Source organism: Carassius auratus, chromosome 38, assembly GCF_003368295.1.
Source record: "Carassius auratus strain Wakin chromosome 38, ASM336829v1, whole genome shotgun sequence".
Classification (NCBI taxonomy): domain Eukaryota; kingdom Metazoa; phylum Chordata; class Actinopteri; order Cypriniformes; family Cyprinidae; genus Carassius; species Carassius auratus.
Window position 1 is genome coordinate 11757485 of NC_039280.1, and position 24605 is coordinate 11782089.

Consider the following 24605-nt stretch of genomic DNA (forward strand, 5'->3'; position numbering starts at 1 on the left):
TGTTATTATTGACAGAGTAAGAATGCTCCAGTTACTAAAATAACCTTGGTTCTCTGATATAAGGGAACAAGTAGTGCCTTGACACATTTATGGGCGGAACTCCTGTTTAGTCTAATACCGAAGCTTGATTTGGTCATGTAGCTTTATGTCACTGCACAAACAAATGGATAAGAGTGGGAAAGAATCAGTGCCTAAAGGACAGAAATGTCAAAGTTATAAAACTGGCTAAAGAAGATGCCGAAGAAAGGCCGGCTGGCGCACAGATCTCACCAATTGAAACCCCCCTGGACCAAGCCCAGTAGGAGGCCATTCCTCTGGTGGAGAGTGCCTTCACTTCAATAGAAAACTGTAAGCCCACAAGGCCTAAACCAGGGCTATAGCATCAACTATCCAGCCAGATTTTTCTGCTTTGTTAATGGCAACCCTTTAGAGAGTTCTACAAAGCATACAAAGAGCTCCCAAAAGTGGCTATAGCACCCAACATACACAACATAAGAGAATTGAAGCACAGTATATTGGCAACTTGCTCATCTTCTGGGTTAAGCCTGGCTCAGGATTTTTAGCATGATTTAACACCGATTTCCCCCTCCAGAGAATCAGAGCAGACATCTTGTTGAGCACCTTGATCTGTCCCAGTGTTCAACGCAGATTATTTGGTAGTGTGAGGTGTTCGCCGATCGTGTCTTGCACTTCCCGATCTGTTTGCACACAAATCGGGGCAGCCTTGATTATCATCAAACATGATTGATATTTAGGATTTAAATTGGGATGATGATGATAGCCATTGGTCGCAAAACAGCTGATGTTGCCAGGATCCTGCCCTGACAGTCTTGTCTGTCCTATCTTTGTTTAATGTGTCTCTGTTCATTTTGTGCCTGAGCACATGGTTGTGTCTCTGTTTATTTTGGCTGTGTGCTCCCCTTGTCCTGCCTCCTCGTTTCTAATCACCACGCTCCCTTGTTTAGAGTCCTTTTTGTCTAATTGTTCACCTGATCCTTGTGTGCTCTGCTCCCTTTATATTGTGCTCATTTCCCTCTGGTCTTTGCTGGTTCGTTTTTGTGTGTTCCTTGTGTACAGTCTCTAGCTTGGATATTTAGTCTTGTTAGAACTCTTTAATCAGTATTTTGCATTTGGTTCCCTCTTATTTTCTAGTTTTAATTTGTTCCCATGTATAGTCTAGTTCTAGTTTTTGTAGTCTTAGTTAGTTATTCCTAGCTTTTTCCAATTGTTATCCTTTTGTTTTCAGTTAATTCCAGTTATTTCTAGTATTACTTTGTTTTTCCTTTTTAGGTTTCTTTTCTCCCTAGGCATTGGTTTGCAAGTTTACTTTTATCTGTCAAATTCTTGTCTCCCGTTTTGTCTTTTGTGTCTTTGTTGGTTCCGGCCCTGCTTCCTGAATCCTCCCTGATCGCTGATTCTTCTGACCTGAAAGACATTATGGCGCAAGAAGGGATTCCTTCAACTGGGCCAGGGCAGGCCCTTCCTACTAGTTGCTAGCAGGTCTCCTTTTGCCACAGAGTCTGGAGCCATCTCCTTCTGACCAGCCTGTTCTCCTGTCGTGTGCCCTGCCCTGTCTTACTGCATCATCTGTGTTTCATGCTTAAAAAATATGTTTGGACATCTTTCCTCGGTTGTTTACCTGTTGTGTATATGTTCAGATTCAAGCAGTAGTCAAGTTTTATCGTTTTGAGTATTTTATTGCAAACGTACAAATGGCTCACATAAGATGTAAAATAATGACTATAAATAATGTTTTCTAGTCAGTGACTCAAAATCCTTTTAGGAGATCATTCTGGATTATTAATTCACATTTTCAAAAGTCAAGCATTCACTTTCATAATGAAAATAATATTTCATTGAATTATAAAAAGCAATCTAGCATTCATCATAAAATACTGGACTGGTCCGTTTGTAATGCATGCAGTCAGGCTGTTCAGTGTCAGACTGAACACACAAATGGACATCAGGGACCTTGGGTCATGAATACATTAGCTCCTGTTTATGTTCACCTAATTTTATTCCTGAGCAGGGAAAGTTAATTTAATGTAAAGGCCTCGTTGTATTAAACTTTTCCATGATCAGATACAGTATCAAACAGACACAGTTATGTTTCTCCTAATTATTGAAAGATTACCAGAAAAATAAAATCATTTAACTTGATAATTTCTATATTCTCAAAGAGTAAGACCATCATTTGCAGTTTGCTTGAATAAATATGACTGTAGGAATTTGTGTTAGTTTATGCACACTAAGTGTGCAAGCTCATTTTCTCATGGTCTATGCAGTTGTGAAGTTCTGAATTTTTTACCCTCAATAGCCAGAAATTGAGTATTGCATTAAAGTAGGAGCAAAGGAGCCACAGTAGGTTGGAAAACACTAGCCACATCCTAACCCACAATTCATCCTCACAACTCTGAGGTTCTTGCGTAATTCTGGAGTGCATGTGTAATTAAAAATGTCACAGCCATAGCCTTGTGAAATGTAAACAATTATCTGAATATCTTTTGTCTACGAGAGCCAGCCTCCAAGTCTACTCTGCGATCTCTGGACTGGAATGAGTTTGCGATGCAGTTCATCTGTAAGCTCCACAGAACCCAGGTACTTTACATCACAGTGAAAACACTTATTGGGCAGAGAAAAGCCAGATCTGATTTCTGACTGGTCAGAGTATCTGCCGATCATTAAAGTGCAAGAATATATTTTCACTATTTGAACTAAGGACCATGTTTACATGATCATGGGCAACTTCCTTATTGGTCATGAGAGAACAGCACCTGCTTCAGCGATACAGTCTGTTAAATTAGGCATGTCAGCAGTTACACTGAGGTTCTGAGGGATGCGTCTGGAGGACAGTCTTTGAGCAGCTTTGTTCTCCTTCCACTGCCGTAAACTCATGGAATAATCTTGTGCCGAGAGTCTCTCCATTTTCTGTGCTCTCACCAGGTCAGATGGACAGATAGTGTTACAAAAGGCACGACACAGGATCCTGTGACACAGAAAGACAAGATAAAACCATGAAAGACTGATTCCAATAAAGTCTGGCAGAATATATATATATATATTTTTTACCAGCCACTGTAGTAACACCCAAAGGCATCTTTTCTATGCAGCTAAAAGGAATAGAATATAAATCCTATCTATTTGAATTGGGAAAATTGAAAACTAGTTTGTCAAGACTGGATTCCAATAACAGTTCTTAACAGCGTAAAGAAAATGCTGCACTTCTTATTAGAATTATGGGAAGATGGTTGACATGTTAATGAAGGTCTTATGGGTTTGGAACAACATGAGGGTGAGTAATTATTGAAAGAGTATTCATTTTTGTGTGAACTATCCCTCTGAAGTGACCCAAACTCAGAGCAGATGCAGAGATGGAGCCACTCTGAGATGCTTCACACTGAAACATACAGCACATACATTTATTAAGTGTATGATAACCATTTTTATTCTATAGCCATTTAAAAGGTCAGCAAGCGTATGGCATCTTGGTAGTCAGGTCACTGGATTTTAAAACAGCACTACAATTACATACACCCTCGTTATGTGATTATAATGGAATTTTGGCAATATAGCAATTAAACTTTACTTCACATAAACATAATTGAGCATGTGCTTGGAGGTACACAGATGCTGTGTATTGTTTCCATCATTTCATGAATGAACTCACTGACATTGTTCTAATGTTTTCCCTTCACTAAGAATTGCTAAATGAAGCGGTGGGGGCAACCTTCTATCTAGTACATCTCTAGACATGTTTTTAATATGATCCTGCTGTTGGGTGTGCAAATAATGGCAGTAAAATAACCATGTCTTAGCGAATATTCAGAATAATTGCATGTAAACGGGAGTGAAGAGGTTCGCTTGTGACATGTAAACATTTTAATAATAAACGCATGGTCAGTGTTACAGTCCGTTACTGTGACTGATATGTAAATGAGCTGATTCAGATGTGTGTGTAATACCTAGGTAGCAGGGCCAGGACTGTGGTAAGTGCACACACTAGGTAGTAGAGCGGCTCGGACATCATTTTTGTCTCAATGCCCAAGGGGTTTGTGGGAGAATTGCACGTCACACACGCAAGGCTGAACAACAGAACAAAGACATAATAGAACAAGGCACTGAAGAGCAGCAATGCAGTATGTATCCATGTCTGGAAAAAAAAAATAGCACAAGACCAACATTAGCAGAAGATACAGAAACACAATACCATAAATAAAGACATTAAATATCCTGGTTCCTGGTATGCACATTTTGTGACAAGAATAACTCAATACTGTGTTGTTACTGTGGTTACTTCTGTCAGACACAGTTTATCACTGAATGATGATGTGACATCATGTATGCTGCCAATCAAATGATATTTGAGCTTTAAATTTACAGTTTTGTGAAACTGTATCTTGGGCCAACAAGACCTCTACCAAGAGCAGCACAAAGTAGCGCCTGCTTTAAGACACATTTTTTGGGGGGCTTAAATAATTGTGCAGATACCATTAATTTGACAAGCACACACGATAGTAAATCATGTAGCGTGATTCATTTTAATACTCTTCTCCCATAAATTTTGCATCTAAATGTAATCTCTTACAAATCCATATTCAGTAAGGTCAGGCACAAAAATAACTTGTGTCCACACCTTTTCAGTGCCAATTCTTCACTGCACATCTTTAGTAATCCTGATAGTACTATTTTAATGCCAAAAAACAGTTTGCGCTGGTGCAAGCCGTTAGTAAATCTGTTTCTTGGTGTTACATTTGTCATGGAATGCAATAACTATTCTAAAGATTTACTTTACATATTACACAGATATAGATGAGAAACAAAATAGCGCTGAGCAATTGTGATTGGCTCACCACTGTGCGACTCTCTATGAGCTGATGCAGGAGGATGATGAGCAGAGCGGAGCCATTGATTGGGGAGCCAAAGGAAAAGACCCCTATATCAGACCCTGCATATGCCTTCACAACAACAACAAAAAAAAGATATAAATTGCTAAATGTGTGCAGTACTGACAATTAAACATTATGATACTCAGTAAAGTGAGGAACTTTAGAAAGACTCACAAAGTAAGGTATGAAGAAACACACTAGGCTTTGGTAAAACGCATCGATAATATTCATCCAGAATGTTGATGGAAGATAGGCCTGAAAATCAAGCATCATAGAACTACACATAAGATATCACTATCATAACCATGTACAACACACTGCAAAACAACACAGTGGAATGGAGTGTGAGACAGGATGTCCACCTGGGAGTTTTGTCCGGACTTGTAGAGATCAGGCAGATCTAGGAGTGTCTCGCCGGACACATCTTTGTCCAGCACACCGTATATGATTGGAGGGACGGAGGTGAAGAGCAGGTTGAAGAAGATTAAAACCCACGAGTTGGACATTGTGCTGCCTGAAAAGCCACAGAAAAACTGGTACCAGAACAAAAGGTTCACGTACATCTACATGAGAAAACAGAAAAGAAGAGGAACAAGTCAGGACCGCACGGATTCAGAAGATAAGGCTGCAGGAGGAACTGTGTAAATGTGTGTATTACTCACCACATTCTTGTAGAAGAAATAGAGGATCATGTTCGCCAAACGAGTGTAACACCAATGACCATGCACCAAAATTAGCTTTCTCAGGAACTTAAATCTAGAGATAGCAAAGTCGCTGGACATCACCGCCTATATATATGGAAAAAAGATATGCTTTATCAGATGAACTACAAGGTTTAAACCATGAAGAGAAATCGGAGGGGAATACAATTTACATATTAAATATATATATATATATATATATATATATATATATATATATATATATATATATATATATATACTTATACATACACACACACACAGTATAGACACACACAATCAGTAAAAAGTGGGACTGGAAACATGTTCTTTTACATAGTTGTCCTTTCTCATTAATTCTATAAAAATGAATTGTCCAACGTGTGTAAATATATTTTCAAAGTGGATTCTACTCTGAGTTATTTTTCTTTTCTTCAAGTACGCTTGACTTAAAAGGAACAAGACAGAGATGAAAGGAAGTGTTGTGTGTGCACCAGGGTTGTGCATCAATCTGAATTAGTGTACTGTTGATCCATTAATGTGGTTACAGCTCACTTTATTGCATAATAAATCGATTCAAATTTCGATGTCAATATTTTATAAAACTATGTGAAAACAATGTAGTGGACATTTAATGGTTTAGATTGTGGTGTTAATGGTTTTGACATTTTTAACATTAAATAAATATTAGTTTGACATAAACTACTGTTAAAAGGCTCAGGGTCAGTAAGACTTTTTAATTTTTTGTAATTAATAAGGGTACGTTAATATATCAACAGTGACAGTAATGCAATGTTACAAATATTTATTTTCTATTTCAAATAAATGCAACTTTTGATGAAACTTTCTATTTATCATTCTATTTTTCCGAAGACATGAAGCACTTTTTCCAAAAATTATTTAGCAGCAACTTTGATAATAATAAGAAATATTTCTTGACCGGCAAATCAGCATATTAAAAGGATTTCAGGTGACACTGACGACATCACAGGAATAAATTACACATTCAAATATTATATTTAAATTGTAATAATATTAGCATTTTACTGTGTTTTTGCTCAAATAAATGTAGCCTTGATGAGCATAGTAGACAGACTTTATAATGCAGTTTAACTAGATTAGTCAAAACGAATAATGCAATTACACATCTTGTAAATCACTCTTTATATCTTTCCAACAGAACATCCTGTGTAACATTGTCAAACCAGTTTTATCCAGATTAATTCATCCTGATTCATTGCAAGGAAGTTAATTCTTAATTACTGAAATGTGCCCAAACCCAAGTTTCTGCTTGTACTGTACCTGCATGCCCTCCTGGCCTGAGATGCCGATACCAACATCTGCCATTTGAATCATACTGACATCATTGGCTCCATCACCTGAATATAAGCATTACACATTTCAGTTTGAACAACATTCTGCATTGACATTCAACCATACGCCTTCATAAGCCCTTTCACTGCCCTTACCTATAGCCAGGGTCATGACCTTCAGCTGGTCTCTGACGAGCCGCACCACTTGGCTCTTCTGCAGAGGAGTTGATCTGCAGCATATGACTGAGCGACAGCAGCTTGTGAGCTCCAGGAATGACCCCTGTAGATCTTTCTGCAGAGCGTAGTCCAGCGTACGGCCGTCAATGACCATCACACAGTCAGAGCTATCATCTTCAGAAACACCTTCCTTTGTGACCTTTCTGATCTCATGTTGTAACTCATGAAGTCGAGCCTCACACGTGTCCTAAGGAATAAAACACACACAGAAAAGTCATTTAGATTCCAGTTATACATTTTAAAATAAAAGACTGAGCATATGGGTGTCCCTGCTTCTGTTTTTGTGATATTTCTAGGTTGGTTTTAATTTGATTAATTACATTTTAAATTAAATTAAATAAATTAGCAAATTAACGGGAATCCCCGAAACCACCTAAATTGTTTGCATTTGGCAAAAGCTTTTATGCAAAATGACTTGTATTGAATTGAAGTGGACTTTTATTATTATTATTAGTTTATAAATTCCCTGGGAAACAAACATATAATCTTGCCACTGTTAGCATCATGCTCTACTGTTTGAGATACAGAAATATGTAAATGTTTTGGACACACAGATGGTCATAGTAATGAAGAAAAACCCTTATTTTGGTATTTTACAGTCAAGTTTGGTTTAGCTTACAGCATTTTATACACAAAATATTAAATTGACAGAAAAAAAATATTTAAATTAAACTATTAGTTTAGGATTAAAATAAGGAATGTGAATAGAAATCAGAATAGTGTGTAAAAATTTATATATATATATATATATATACACACACACACACACACACACACACAGGCTATTGTAGTCAACAGCTGCACTTAATGGCCAGCACTATCAGGCTGATGATACAACGGGCAACTTTTTGAGCAATGTTGCTGGGCAGCTTTGGGAAATATTTCTGTCAATGTGAGACACAGGGCCCACGACCCATCTAAAATATCCAGATTGAAATTTGTTACCCATTCTCAGTGGGAAAGTGCCCAAGACATATTGCTCAAAAAAAAGGTGCCTGCCAAAATTGCTCAAAAGATTGCCCCATGTATCAGCAGCCTTAGTCTTGTTTTTCCACCACCTCTACTTACCTTGCTGTCACAATTAGCCATCAGTATGTGGTCTGTAGGTCTGAGGAGTTTGCAAGCAAAAGCAATATTAATAGCTGTCTCTTGTTTGTCCCCAGTGAGGACCCATACTTTAATCCCAGCTTCCTGCAGAGCCTCAATGGTCTCAGGCACTTCCTCCTGCAGGCGGTCTACTATACCCGTCGCCCCTGGAAGCCAAGACACAAATAGGCTAGGACAACCAAAACACGATAACATTTCCAGACAACTTCATTTTTGTCTTCAATGTTTTAATATATCACCCAATAATGTGAGATTAGTTTCCAGTCTCTCGGCAGATTCAAGTAGAAGCTCTTCTCTGTTTTCAATGCTGGTTTCTGCATACTCGTGACTCTTCAGCCAGGCTTTGTATTCCTGCTCTTCCAATACCTGTTGATCATATGCCGACAATTTGTTTCAAGACTTGACCTCCATGCAGAGGCATTTCAGTGCTGTGTGCAAACAGATGATCATTAATGTAGCAAATAAGGGAAGTGAGAGATGAAGACATACTTTTTTAGCAACACAGAGAGTGCGCAGTCCCTCTCTTGCATACTGGTCCAGGTTTCTTTGAGTCCGTTCCATGATCTCTCTAGAGAAACCATCTTCAGCTGCACCCCACATGCACACACAGACAAAACAACGACATGAGTTCATAGGGTTCAACACTGCTGGGACAACAAGCATCCAAATGTTTAACACGAACGGCTGCACAATTAAACACTGCTTTGCCCAAGGCTATGGATTACAAGTAATAATTTAGTAAAAAAAAAAAAAAAAAAAAAAAATTATATATATATATATATATATATATATATATATATATATATATATATATATATATATATATATAAATTGAGTTTTACTTCATAAGGCCTCAATATATCATCAGGAGCCAATGTATTAATTTGGTCTCGCCTGTTTCATTATTTCCTTTGACTGGCAAAGTGTCTGCAGCCATTAACTTGCATGTTATGAATCACCAGGGACCATCATCTTTAATGTTCTACTTTAGAAAGATAGACATATACATCTCAGATCGCCTCAGGGCGAGTAAATTAACAGCATATTTTCATTTTTCCTACCCCTTTTACTGGAATTAAAACAAAAAAGACAGTATGGACCAGTGTGATTCTTAAACTTCAAAAAGCTGTATTTAAATTATATCATACAGTTTGCAAACTGAAAGGTCAAAGCTCTCTTATGTCTGTAATCTACTAAACATACAGTACTTCACACACTTGAGGGGATCATGACTCAAGTGTTTCTTCACACACTTGAGGAGATCATGACTCAAGTGTTTCACACTTGATTCTTTTGAGAAGTCTCAAGGCACAGTCACATTGCAGACACTTGCAGATTATATTCCATAGGCAAATAATTCCCAATTGCACAGATTCCTATAGAGATTTTGGCCAAAGCTTTGCTCCTTTGAACCAACAGAAAGAGGCCTTTGTAAATCCTTAATATCTCAGCCGAAGAAATATGAAATGTCAGCAGTATGAAATGTTACAAAAATATCTGCAATAGGGGAAAGAAAAAGTCACTGAATTTTGAATTAAAAAAAAAAAAAAAAAACTTCCACAAGGTTAGTTTACTCAAAAATGAAAAGTTTGTCATAATTTACTCACACTCAAGCTGATCCAAACCTATATTTATTTATTTATTTTTTTCGGCAGTTTTTGGTCCCCATTGACTTCTACATACTAGAAAGCAAGTGGGGACAAGCAACTGCTTGATGGTTACCTACATTCTTCAAAATGTATTATCTTACATTCCACAAAAAGTCGAAAATGGTTTGGGACAACTTGAGGGTGTGTAAATGATGACAGAATTTTTGGTTGAACTATCATAAAGTAATTTTTTTGAATTCTGGTAATGGTCCCCATTGACTTCCATAGTATTTCTTTCCAGTGGGGCCCACAGCTGTTTGGATATTAAAAAATCAACATGAGAAAGAAACTTACACAGGTTTGGAATGATATGAGTAAATGATGACCACATTTTCATTTTTGAGTGAACTATCTTATTTTTAAAACTATGTCATTTTGCTTCTGAAGTAAATCTATCTTGCTTTAAAGGGATATTTCACCCAAAAATGAAAATTCTGTCATTAATTACTCACCCTCAATGCCGTTCTTCAGAACACACAGCTCTCTGACCCTCCCATAGACAGCAATGTAATTACCACGATCAAGGTCCAGAAATGTAGCAAAGACATCGGTTAAATAGTCCATGTGATTTCATCAGGGGTTCAACCCTAATTTTACAAAGCTACAAGAATACTTTTTGTGCACTTTGAAAACAATAATGACTAAACTTATTCAACAACTTTTCTCCCCAAGTTACCTTCTTTCGCCATTTTGGAAGATTAACCAAGAATGTAATCAACGTAATCAGCATTGTTTACGTTCAGTAGAACAAAGGTCTTACGGATTTGGAATGACATGAGGGTGAGTAATTAATGACAGAATTATCAGTTTTGGGTGAACTATCCCTTTAAGAATGTTGTGTTTATCAATTAACAAAGTCCAAAAACTGACTATACAATACCTGAAGCATTCGTATTGTTTGGGATAGTGTGAACCAACCTTAATAAACATTAAAAGACGTCACCTCACATACCTGCTTCAGCCAGCTCCATAATGACATTATCGGCTCCTTTAGTGTAAACGACCACCTGTCCAGTGAGTGGATGGCGCACCACCACAGACATCCTCTTGCGGGCAGAATGAAATGGCAGTACGTGTAGCAGAGGGATGGACAGCGGCCCAGTGCCTGGAACAGTCACAAGGACTTGCTCTGGGGACCGGCCCAGCAGAGTACACCCATAGGCCTTCGCTGCTTGCACCAATGCCGCCTCGTCCGGGCTCTCCGCCTCGTACAACAACTCTTCCGCCTCATCTTCATCATCGCTCTCTGACTCATCAGCAGAGTTATCTTTGGCCTTCTGTATGTCATCCACGTCCTCGCCCCACGCCCCACTGGACAGCGCTGGAGTGACGGGGGTGCTTGGGGTGTTTGAAGAGGTGCCAGAGGGTGTGGAGGGTGACTGTAGGGTCTTGATGGGTATTTGCGGGCTGTTGTTAGGGAAGTAGGAAGCCGAACGACCCCGGCTGAAGAGTTTCTTAGTTAGGCTGGGAGGAGTGTCTGTGTTTTGACTAGGTGATAAGGGGAAGCGAGGCAGACTCAGCTTCTGAAACATAGCCTTCATCTCCTCTAGAGAGCGCAGGGGTGTGCGCACCACTGGCATCTGAACCTGACATTACAAATGATGATTAATCACAGTTCACAACAACAACACACATAAATGCCCATACAGAATTTGGGTTTATTTAATGTTTTGCCCAATTTGATTATGCTTCAGCAATAAGAAAAGATCATTTTTGCAAAGACTGAATTGTTTCAAGGTTAATTCAGTTTGACAGCCAGCCCAAAAACTGACTGGACCACTGGAAAATAATGCTAAATCTATTCTATTTAGCATCCAATAATAGGAACACTGCATGTTTAATCATTTGTTATTTACTATATTTATTGTGAATGAAATGCTTAATAGTAAAACATTGGGATACACTTTATTTCAAGGTGTCCTTTGTAAAGTGTAACTATACAATTAAGTACTGAGTAATATAAATGAACAACATACAATACTCACGTACTTACTGTACCCATGCACTAAAATGAAATGGTTTTTTAAAAGCCCTGTATATTTTGATTGGTTTCAGGTTCTTGCTTTAAAAAACAACTGGACAAATTTTAAAAGTGTGCTTATATTTACTACTGTTTTATCAGTTTTCATAGGTGAAATGTACTCAATTCAGTATAAATAAACTTGATCTGGAATTTCAAAAGAGAGCTTAGTTTGGGTTCAAGTTAAACATACAGAATTGCAGTGTTGACTATAAAACTGCTTGGTTTGGAAGTGGCTTCATTGTGAGTGGTGCTTCATGCATCCCTACACTATTGACAATAGATCTTTTTGTTTGCAATGGATCTCTTGCCCTCAGTTAGCCTCTTTTGCCTTTACCAAAATTTTGCTAAGTGACCACACATTTAGCAATTGCCATATTGACTGTACAGTTCATACAATTTGTTTTCATATAAAATGCTTGTATCAGAACACTTGTTTATTGGCGCAAAATTCATAGTTAATGGTTTGTTAATATCGAGAATTTGGACTTTAAAATAAGAGTGTGGCCAAAAACATGATAGCGTGAGTTTGAGACTATCAGTTGAAAGGCTTCATACCACATGTCTCGGCTGAGTGGGTGAGGAGACTACTACAGTGTTGCAGACAGTGAGGGCGAGAAAGAAGTCGAGTATGTGAGAGATTTCAGCAGCTTGCTGTTGGAGAGGGGAACACATGGGTGAAGACAGTGTCTTCAGCTTCGCCTGCAGCTGAGGGTCTGGAATGACGGCACACTCCTAGATAACACAACGTCATATCACTGACAATAAATCCTTGAGGTGTGTATTACAGTAAAAATCAATATTTAACTAATAAAGTAATAAAGACATGGAACAGTACACATTCACAGTAAATGTTAAGATAAGTCTGTTTTCGTCTCACCATGGTGCTGCTGAAGGCTCCAGGTGTGTGTCTGCGGAGTGTGTCGTGGACTGAGTGTGTGTCAGACTCTGCAGTGAGGGTATTGAGGGACACTGAACTCCGGTTGCAGCTGAGCGATTTACAGCTCAGTGACTTCCTGCTAGTGCGTGACCTCAGGGTGAGCGAGTGATCTGCATCGCCGCAGCCCTGCTCCTCGTACTGTTCCAGAGAAATCGCTGAAGAGTTACAAGTAAACATGATCGTAAGCAGGAGACGATCAGACAAAACATTCAATCTTTATCATTAGAACACCATTGTATTCAAAACACCCTAAATATCATGATGGTGCCTCTAATGAATAACCAGTTATATTTAGTGAAACACTAAAGCAAATTAGTAATAATAATAATATCTAAAAAAAAAAAAAAACGAGTAATAGTAAGCTGGATAAATGAATGTTATTTAAAAAAAAAAAAAAAAACTGAAAAATTGTGATATTTAAAGATTGGTGGCAAAAAAATTAAGGGGTGTGAATACTTTCGCAAGGCACTGTATACACACAAACACAATTTCCATTTAATTATGGCTCTTAATATAATATACTCCCAACTGATCCCATGATGTATTACCAGTGTTCAGAGAGCGGAATAAAAAAAGTAAACCATAATATTTAATTACTGTTCTTAGCATAAATAAATAAATATCTTAATATTCATCCGTTTATGAATATCTTAAGTTAGCATGTTAAGTGATTGATTTAAAAAACATTCTATAAAATCTCTTTAGACCATAAATCAACTGTGTTAAATGTAAGCCAGTCAATCAATTTAATATTTCGTTTTTATCCTTATGAATGGCATGCCTAAAGAATCAGTGGGGTATATTTTGAAGGCTGTTGTGAAGTAAACGGACCGTTCTCATGGTGAGGGTACTCGGTTCCTGCAACAGTGCAGCGGCGGAACAGCATGCGGTTCTCTGTGAGGGTTCCTGTCTTGTCAGAGAACAGGTGCTGGATCTGTCCAAGATCTTCTGTGATGTTCAGCGCTCGGCACTGCACTCCTGTGTCCAGTACTGGGTTATACAGATCTAAATCATTCTGAATGAAATAAATCTGTCCCAGCTTCACAATCTCTATCGACACATAGAGCGAGATGGGAATCAGCACCTGCAACAGAGGGAAAAGGAGACAGAGAAGGACAGCAATGTCAGATATTCTAGGTATGTACTTTAATGAGCTTCATTCAAGTCTTCAGTGTCACATGGTCCTTCAGAAATTATTCTAATATGCTAATATGCTGCTTAAGAAACATTCCTTGTCATTATAAATGTTGAAAACAGTTTTTGCTTCCTAATAATTCTGTGGAAATCATACAATACCAAGACCTTCTTTTTATTACTACTTTTGATTAGCAAGGGTACATTAAACTGATCAAAAGTGACAGGAAATAAAAACATAATGTTACAAAAGATTTCCATTTCAAATAAATGCAGTTTATTAAGTTTAACTGTTTCCAACATTGACAATAATAAAAAAGTGCAATCAGCAAATTAATTATTACTGAAGGATCATGTGACACTGAGGACTGAAGTAATACTTGCTGCAAATTCATCACTGCCATGACAGAAATAAATTACATTGTAATATAAATTCAAATAGAAAACAGTTTTACATTTCACAATACTACGGTTTCTTTTCTGTATATTTAATTCAATAAACTCAGCCTTAGTAAACAGGAGACCTTATTCCAACCTTTTGACAAGTAGTTTACATGTATTTGTTTGTGTAGATATAAAATATTTCCGCTCACTATCACGCACCTGCAACACAATGATCATAGTCCAGAACATGTAAAAGGCAGCGAGAGCAGGGTGTGTGTCGTCAGGGATCATGTAAATGGGATTCTGTAGTCCATTCAACCAAAAACCATGACCTGTAGATCACAACCACATTTTCACTAAACCCACAAAAATATCATTAACTTAGTACTTAAAAGTTGAAGTCCTGTCACAAGTATGCCATTGACCGGAATACTAACCTACAGCAGCAATAAGACACATGAGCAGCAGTAAAACCACACACCACAGGACGTCCATATTGAGTCTGCGCTCCAGTTTACTTCTTTTGTAGCGTGGCCCACTGTTATTCTGCATTGCTTTTGTCTCATGACCTGAAGATACACACACACAAACATTGTTATTGCTCAATTGAGCTCTTAACAATGATGCAATGAACTTGTCATATCTGAAGTTAATCTCTGAGTGCAATATGAGAAACTGACCTGCATAGACCACAATACCAATCACAGTCTCTGTGTTCCTCACAGTGCAGCTCCTCAGGAGCAGGTTTTCACTATGGAGTCCAACCCGCACTTTACCAGGATGCTCCCTGATTACAAAAACAATCTCAGTTAACTCTTTCGAAGAGAGCATGTGTTTTTTAGCAAAACACATAGTAAAGACATGATATAATTCAGCCATAATATTTCTCAACTTGAAAATAGCCACAGAAGCTGGAATTGCATTAAATACAAACAAACTAACAAACAAAAACAAAGTCACTATCTTTCTCATTGAAAGTCTCCAGCCTTTCGTTTATCATTTACAGAAGAAGTTTACTGCTTTACTCACATGAAGCCTCTGAACCGTCTCAAGTCGTTGTTGGGATTTTCACACTCAATGTGACTGCTGTAGCTTTCTGGAACAAATTCAGATCCCTAATGGAAGAACACATCAAATTTACACATACTGTTTGAATAAAGCTTTTATGAAATATCATTTAACAAAGTAAAGAATTTCAGCAGTTCATGAGACATTTTATTCGCAATGAAGAAAAATGCCTTACAAGAACATCTATTTTAATTCACAAATTCAAAATATAAGAGAAATACCACCACAACTCCAAGTAAATCATAAAAGAATATGCATAGTTAAAAAGAAAAGCAAACAGTCCAACAAAAATAAAAGAATTAAACACACTGCTATAGCTTGCAATTCATACGTTTCAGTCAGGTGACCTTCACCAGGCATTGTTCAGAATTAAAATATTCAGAAACAGAGAATCATAGATCATGTAAATTAAAGTAATCGTCTATATAAACTGCATTTTATTTCTTTTAAACAACTTGATGGATTTTAATGCAATAAAACACTGACCCTTTTAAGCAAAACCTATTTCACCTCATAAATATATGGAGGAAAAACAAGATAATGAAATGGCTGGCCACTCACCTGCTGTGGCAGGTCACGGACCACCTGCCTTTGTTTGAGGTTGGTTTCTCCATCCAGGTTGGCCGTCTCGATGTGACACACACCGTTAGGATCAGACGAGTGCAGCAGCACCATGTCAGCAGGAATGATCTCATTACAGCAGAGACGGACCAGATCACCGACACACACCTCTGCCCAACGCCGCTCCACATACCGCTTCTGCTTCCTTCAACACAAACACACACACACTCTTTGTTCACTATTAAAATTGAATAAACAACAGGATTCAAGTATTGATTTCATTGTCAGGATTTAAAAACAGAAGATTTGAAAATCACAAAAAAAAAGATACAGTTCAATATTCATACATATTCTTTTAAAATATGTGTAAAAATGACCATGCTTTATACATGGTTATGTTATGTTTTATATATATATATATATATATATATATATATATATATATATATATATATATATATATATATATATATAGCAATGGGGTCATGCGAATTCCCAAGCAGGTTCAGTCGGTTATAATGAGTGTCTGCCTGAACATTATTTCTTCTTATTTATTCTTTTCATTATACAAGATGATCACGAAAGGCAAAAAGTTCTTGTTGGTTGCCAGGAACTACAAATGCAAACATATTATTATTTGGTTCTCATTAAACAAAAGTATTTGACTGTAGACTGATCACAGTATTCCTGAGAGACGTGTTTATTATCAGTTAAAACAGCCCTCACATTGATGCCACTCAAAACCAGTCTTGCAGGTGCTATAACTGAATATTTACAGAACCATTGTGAACAATCCCACATGACAAAACCATACAGGTACTTGCATTTCCAATGACGCTTTGTTTCGGTGCATTGATGATGTGCCATGTGAATAAAGTAAAACACACATAAACGGATTCAAGCATTACTGCTTCTAAACACAACTACTGAACTAAACACAAGAGCCTCAATGCCATAGTAATCAAGGAAACGCTGTGCTTCATTGTCACCCACGGCAACAGCTCCATAACAGGCAAACTAATATGACCCCCTGCGGCAAGACAATCACAAGGGAGCCTTTATAAACTCAGCAACATTAAGAGCTTAGCTAGAGCCAAATGTTGGATAATTCAACGTTTGAGTACAATATTTGTCAGGTCATCAGTGCGAGAAAGCAAAATATAAACAGTGTCTTCATACCTGCTATTTACAGACGGTTGACTTTACACTGTACATAGTAGCAACATGCTACCAATACACCCAAAACCCTTTAACAATTAATTATCAATTCAAAGACAGCATTTGAATATTTATAATAAGTCACACTTTATTTTAAAGTCCAATTCTTGCTATTAACTACGAATTTTGCCTCAAAATTCTAATTTGCTGCTTAGTTAGTACGGTAGTTGTTAAGTTTAGGTATTAGGTAGGATTAGGGATGTAGAATATGGTCAAGCAGAACGTGCTTTATAAGTACTAATAAACAGCCAATATGTAAATAATAAGCATGTTAATAATCATCTAGTCAGTACTAAAGTGTTACCTTACAAGCTTTTGTCGATTCTGAGAAATCACACTTGGCAGTTTATGAATCAATTATCTGTTAAAATATGCCATTGTTCTCACACTCACACACACACACACACACACACACGTGATACAATGAACAAACCTCTGATCATAAGATAGTGGCTCAATTATAAAAGACAAACACTTCGATAATAACTATACTTCAAGTTAACCATTAACTAACAGATACACTAATAAATGGGTTACAGCACAGGATACAGAATGGAAATAGACACAGAAGCTTGGGAGATCGGAAATCCAATGCAAAATTGAAGCTGTGACACTTTACCATGCAAATCCAAATGACAAAGTTTATTCGATTTGACACATCCAATGAAGTTATGAAGCCACACCTCCGACTGTTTGAGGAAAAAGCCAGTGAAACTGAAGCCAGATCAAGAAACTGCCAAAAGTGAAATATCTGGGGCAAGTCACCTCACAGCAACAGTAGGTTAAACAATACCTTAACTAAACATGCTTTTGAATAACAAAAATGCATGTATATGCTAAACACATATATGTGCTACACTGTGATCTGCTGACAGCAAAAATCAGCTTCAATGCCACACATGGTTAGTACAAAAAGAGGTATGCACCTGTAGACTGTATGTGTTATATGTATATTTTCAATTCTGACATTCAGAATGTTTCATTAGTTTACCTGTCATAAACTTCACATAAGCGGTGATTGACCTTTTGGTCAGACTTCCTCCGACGCTGGTCCTCCCAAAGGTCTTTAACAGCAGTAATGGACATCACGAAGACAATAGGAATGATCGAGATCTCTGGCTGGAACGCATTTACAATAGGCACAAAGTTCAATGCGCCCAAAAAGACGAAGTATACATTGGCGAAACGATGAAGTTGCTCGAAAAGATTCTTGGGAATGAAAGACAGGAAGGTGTACTTGGTCGTCCGGACCTTATTCCTGTTGTATGACTGCTGTAATTCCTTTATTTCTTCATGTTCAGTCCCACTTTGCATGACAACCCTTCTGTTTTTGGATGGATCTTTTGTCATGCCACCTCCTTGATCTTGCTCCAACTGCTGAATCATGGCAGCAGGACTCTTCCGCTCAGTCTTTAAGAACGGTCCAGCCAATTTAGGCAGTTTCTCTATCCCAAGCATGTCCAACAGGTCTCACCTTCACAAGTCAAATTCACGTATCTGATTCTGTCCAAGCCATGATCAACACATGCAAGATCTGACACCTGAGAAGCCTTACGCTCTTCAAAACCTTTGTCTCAACAGTAGTGCGTGTGGCTCAGAAACTTGTAATAATCTACAACATATAGACCGGGCCGCTCCTTATCCAGGAAACACTCCCAAACATCATAAACAAAGTAGACATAGAGCTTTTTATGGCTTTTTAAAATATGTGACCTGTTTGCAGTGTGACGTTTATCTCGGACAGAGAACACAAGTTATTTATAATCTAAGGAGCTCTGGACCTTTGAAGCAAAGATTGTTATTATTATTACTATAAAGTTTACAATTACAAACATTCCTTTATCAAGGCTATTCTTAACTGCATGTTGTAGATATGATCAAGACATTTTATTTGTATTTTACAGTGGCTATAGTCGAACACAGATGAAGGGAAAGCAAAGTGTGCTCTTGTTACAAGAAATGAGCACTGGCCATAAGGGGTGGCACTTTCAAAACTACATTTGAAGTTTCACATCAAGACATCAAAATGAACTCAAAGACCTAAGACTATTTCTAGGTAGACAAAATTTCTACGTAGACAAAAGGCCTATTTCTCTTAAATATTGTTCACAAATCTGTCTAAATCTGTGTTAGTGAGCACTTCTCCTTTGCCGAGATAATCCATCCACCTCACAGATGTGGCATATCAAGATGCTGATTAGACCGCATGATTATTGCACAGATGTGCCTTAGGCTGGCCACAATAAAAGGCAACTCTAAAATGTGCAGTTTTATCACACAGCACAATGCCACAGATGTCGCAAGATTCAAGGGAAGCTCATCTACAGTTCGTCGTCGTAATGGACTTGAGTGGGCAAATGCTCACATTTGATGGCGTCTAGCACTTTGGAGAGGTGTTCTCTTCACAGATGAATCCCTTTACGAGATCCTGAGGCCCATTGTTGTGCCATTCATCCACAACAATCACCTCATCTTGCAGCATGTTAATGCACAGCCCTATGATCTGTAGACAATTCCTGGAAGCTGAAAACATCCCAGTTCTTGCATGGACAGCATACTCACCAGACATGTCACCCATTGAGCATGTTTGGGATGCTCTGGATCGGCGTATACGACACTGTGTTCCAGTTCCTGACAATATCCAGCAACTTTGCACAGACATTGAAGAGGAATTGACCAACATTCCACAGGCCACAATCAACAACCTGATCAACTCTATGTGAAGGAGATGTGTTGCACTGCATAAGGCAAATGGTGGTCCCACCAGATACTGACTGGTTTTAAGAACCCCCCGGACCACCCAGTACAGTAAAACTACACATTTTAGAGTGGGCTTTTATTGTGGCCAGCCTAAGGCACACCTGTGCACTAATCATGGGGTTCTAATCAGCATCTTGATATGCCACACCTGTGGGGTGGTGGATTATCTCGGCAAAGGAGAAGTGCTCACTAATAATTCATTCTAATTGTCTTAAGTCCTTGAGAGCCTAGAAGGAAGTTTTGCACAATATGGAAATTATGCAATCCTATTTCGTGGAAATTAACCTCTAATCTAGGAGGTGCAGTGTTTCAGTGAATCTGTGTATACAGTCATCACTTTTTAATGATAGTGACAGTGAGGACTTCCACGTTTATAGTTAAAAAAAAAACAGGGTGGTGGCTGGTTTGAGCATGCTGAATTGGTGTCTGTACCTGTGGTGAGAGAGATCACTCCGACTGGCAGTTCAGCTTAACAAACCAGTGCACAGAAAAAAGTGAAAGTAATGAAAGCAAGAAACAAAGTCAAGAGGCCATAGACAGCAGTTAATCTGAATGTAGGGCTTTCTAGCATTGGGATCCTTCCTGAGAGATATGCAGAGGTGCAGGTGATACACCCTGCCTGGAACAACACTATGTTGTAATTGTATTTTTATTTTATTTTTACTTTTTGTTAGCTTTACTTTTGTAGTGCCTATGAATAACAACATCTATCTTCCTGCTTTGTCTGAGGAAACTTTAAAGCTTATGGGGAAATTTGGCCTAAAAGTTACAGCATGTTTTAGGAGTATAATGAAGTCATTTATCTCTAATGATGAAGGCAAATCTGTTCCTCATGGTATGCAACTATCACAAGATGCAGAACAAAGCAAAAGCCACTGCATTTTATCCAAAGCCAAAGGCTAAAAGAAAATTGACAGGTTAATAAAAATATAAATGGGCCATTGCCCATTGGTAAGTAAGACTAAAACCAATTTTTTTTATAAATAAATAAAAATATGAAGGTAAAACAAAAATAAACAAATTAAGCCTTAAAAATACAAAAAGATAATGACAAAATGACAAAACAATATAAAATCACTAAAGCTATAAGTATTATGAAAACTGAAAATATAAAAATAAATGCTAATTCAAAATCTGAATAAATGTTTTACAATACAGTATATAAATAACACTGAATAATACTTATTCCAAATAGCCTCATCACTTTATTTTAAATAGATTGTGGTCCAAGTAAAAAAATTCACTGATGGCTGAGTGGTCCCACAATGATTAATATTTTGACAAATTATAAATCACTTTGTAACAATTTGCATGGGACCTTTGCATGGCAGATGGCATTGCATCACTTTTATCCATCAGTAAATTTGTTTTAATTTTTAATGTCAAAGTGAAAAAGACAACAGACAGTGGTCTTGCAATCTGTATCATTCTATGGTCTTTGCCTGTAGAACACAAGCTACCCTCACTAGGCATTTACCTTGAAACAGGTCACAATGCAATATGGGGAAAATACAGGCAAGTAACCAAATATGAGTTACTGTAAGTGTATTCCTCAAATCAGCCAAGAGAGGAAGTTACAAAACGAACCGAAACAGAGTCACATGATCATTAAAAAGTCTCATCATTGACCACATTATATAGACGGTTTCAACGGCATCAACATAAACAAACGTTAATGCGCGTGAGCGCTTTTGTGGACCTAACTTAACTTCCGGTAGACTCCCTCTAGAGTAGATATTTTTTGATAACAAACAAAATGTGTTTTCTGTGTGGATCAGGCAGACTTAATGAAAATGCTAATTCATTATTTGCCAGCAGGAGATGTTTTAAAGCATAGACATAAAGCGCGAGATATAGAGGTTTACCCAGTAACAGCTGTAAACGAAGCAGAGCTGGTACGCTCACACACTGCTTTATCACACATATAACATGCAAATCTTCTTTCAGAAATACAGCGATATAAAAACACCCGTGCCTCGTTTTGATATTTAAACATAAATGTAAGGAATTATTATTAAACGTGCAGTACGTTACGTAATGTTACGTTACTCATGTTTATTTAACGAAGCCTTTTTGAAAATCGATCAGTTTTAAAATTGTGGCGAGTCTCCAAAAATAAATAAATGTATGGGAAACACATCCCGCAGCACAACCAACTGAGCCCAACTTCAGTCTACTGAAGATGAAACCGTCTATAAACAGGGATGTAAAAATACTGACCCGCTGTAGACACTTGTTAGTGTGTTGTTTATTTTCTTGTCATAGCGGTAACGTCTGTAGTCCTCCATGGCGTCTTTGAAGGCAATGACTGTTAGAACCACAGCTAGTGGGATCATGGTAATCTCCTTCTGAAATGCTTCCACCACTGGGACCCAATTCAGCAGCACCAAGAACAGGAAGTACAGATTTGCTGCTCTGTTGTCAGGAACCAAATGTGTCAGTAAAAAAATAAACAACAACACGCTATCAGATAATTTAGACAATACATGATTCATTCAGCTCAATATCTGACCTGTGAAACTGCTGGAAAAGATTCATGGGTATGAAGCTGATGATGGTGTACTTGGTGGTGCGGATCCTGTTATCTTGAAAGCCCTTGGAGAAGCTGTGGTACTCCGCTTGGTGTGGACCACATCGTGACACCACCACTCTTCTCTTTCCAGTGAACCTCTGAACCAGAGGGTCCTGAGCATCCAGGCTACTTTTCGCAGGAAGTGATGAAGGAGGAGAGTACCAGCCTCTCCTCCTGTCTGTGGATATCAGCTGCAGACATCTGTGACGAATCCAGTAGAGTCGCTCCATGAGGTTGAGAAGATCCCAAAACCTGAGGAGACCAAATGACAAAGTCCCCGTGTACGCTACAAACAGCCCACCTCCTGAACACATAAACATGTACAAAAACTAATATAAATCTGTACAGTGAATTACTTGCAACCTGCCATTACTACTTCTTTCTTTTTTTAATCCTGTTGAACAGGCTTAACTTGTGACAAAGCAAACACAGAAGTTGTGCCTCATACTTCCTTGTAACAAGGAAGAAATGTTTGATTAGTTCCAAAAAAAACATCTCAAATTTCACATAGGCAAAAATACAAGATTTTTTGTATTTTGTTTCGATCTCTGTGGCAAGAATTACTGCAAGAATGACATGACCCAAAATGAAGAAGGAGAAAAATGTCTCTCTAAAACAAAAACGACTATATAAAAAACATTAAGCAGGTAAAGGTGACCATGGACATACTCTAGTTAACTTGTTTTCCAAACAAAATAAGAACAACCAAATAGAAATTAACAAATAAATGTAAAAAAAAAGGGCATTGGTTAATTTAACTAACCAAGAACTAGTTTATTCTATCCTTTACACAGCATTCACTGGTGACTAACCACATCTAAAGCTAACATCATTATGTCAACTTTGCTGTAAAATCAAAATTTGAATTTGAATTAATATAATCAATTCTTCAACCCCGTAAAGCTTGACATATTAATTAAAAGTCAGAAAAATCACCTTTCCTGTTATTAACATACCTACAAGCAAGATGAAATTGTGAATTCTTGTAATGTAAAAGAGGTATTTGTAATCGTATAGCAGTGTACTTACAAAAATGTACATAAATATCAGTTGTCGCTCTATATGTCCAAAAGATATGTCTTCAGTAAAATGATATTTAAATGCTTAGATTTGTGCAGTTTCTGCAGTTTTAATTGTGGTTGGAAACATATAATGCAATACAATAATGACTGCGAGATATACAAACAAATGTTTCTCAGTTTGCACAAACGTTTCAGTAAATCACGTGCTGCTCATAAGACGAGAAAATATCGTGATGAAAATATCACGGTGCTTTAAATTTTGGTTTAAGAAAAGAAAAAAGCTCCGTTTTTACACATCCGGAAACACATTGACCAGACACATATTATGAAGCGTGTACAATAGGTGTGCATGTGACCTCGAGTGAACGCAGGTCAAAAAGATTGTAAAATAATAAAATGCTTATGTCGGCTTTATGGCCCAGTATGTGCATGTACTTCTTAAAGGACCCAATTAAAGACTGAGGCGTCTGGATGGGAAACAAGACAGCAGCCAATGCATATTTACGATAACAAAGCCTTAAACTTACCGTCGAGTCATGGACTTGGCCACATTTCAGAGTAAGCTCCCGGACAAATCATGCATCAGCGTTTCAGTTATTATATTAAACCGTTATATGGCTTACAGTGACCAACATCAGATAACTTTCGTCCCTTCACGAGCTCTTCTAGCGCGTGAGGATCCTGTGAGCTCTGAGCTCCACACACATACACCCAAGAGTTTCTCTTTGCGAAAACATGTATTATCATTCTTGGCAATCGAAATAAAACAGAATCCTTTTTTTGTTTGTTTGTTTGTTTGTTTTTTTGTTTTACGTAAAATGTATATAACCATAATAAAGTACCAGCATTTCCAAAGGATTTTAAGTAAAATATATAATTTCTGAATAGTACATCTTGTAACTAATTTAGCCTTTTTGTTTTAAGATGTTTGAAAAGTTTATCTTTTTTGAAAGTTTTGGTTAAATTGTGTAAAAAAAAAACATTTATTTTGATTCTTGATCTAATTTAAAATCTTTTACTGTTGAATTAATTTACTGTTTATTTGACATTTTAA

The 24605-nt window shown here is 37.5% G+C and overlaps 1 protein-coding gene across 2 annotated transcripts; it reads right to left on the reverse strand.

The window, feature by feature from the left end:
- Positions 1-1676: 1676 nt before the first annotated feature.
- On the reverse strand, positions 1677-24493 carry atp10d (ATPase phospholipid transporting 10D). Of its 2 annotated transcripts, XM_026224136.1 has the most exons (23): positions 24079-24493; positions 22470-22833; positions 22178-22372; positions 15980-16184; positions 15380-15465; positions 15031-15137; positions 14788-14919; positions 14570-14682; positions 13664-13916; positions 12773-12987; positions 12451-12627; positions 10825-11458; positions 8713-8810; positions 8463-8589; positions 8185-8369; positions 7036-7303; positions 6869-6945; positions 5549-5674; positions 5249-5449; positions 5061-5141; positions 4851-4955; positions 3963-4150; positions 1677-2986 (listed from the first exon to the last, which is right to left on the reverse strand). In XM_026224136.1, the coding sequence occupies exons 2-23, from the start codon at positions 22757-22759 to the stop codon at positions 2758-2760; spliced, it is 4092 nt and encodes a 1363-aa protein (XP_026079921.1). In that variant the 5' UTR covers positions 22760-22833; positions 24079-24493; the 3' UTR covers positions 1677-2757. The 2 variants fall into 2 exon arrangements, with proteins under 2 accessions (XP_026079921.1, XP_026079922.1); XM_026224137.1 differs by lacking the exons at positions 22178-22372; positions 22470-22833; positions 24079-24493 and adding an exon at positions 18189-18825.
- Between the last annotated feature and the right edge of the window lie 112 nt (positions 24494-24605).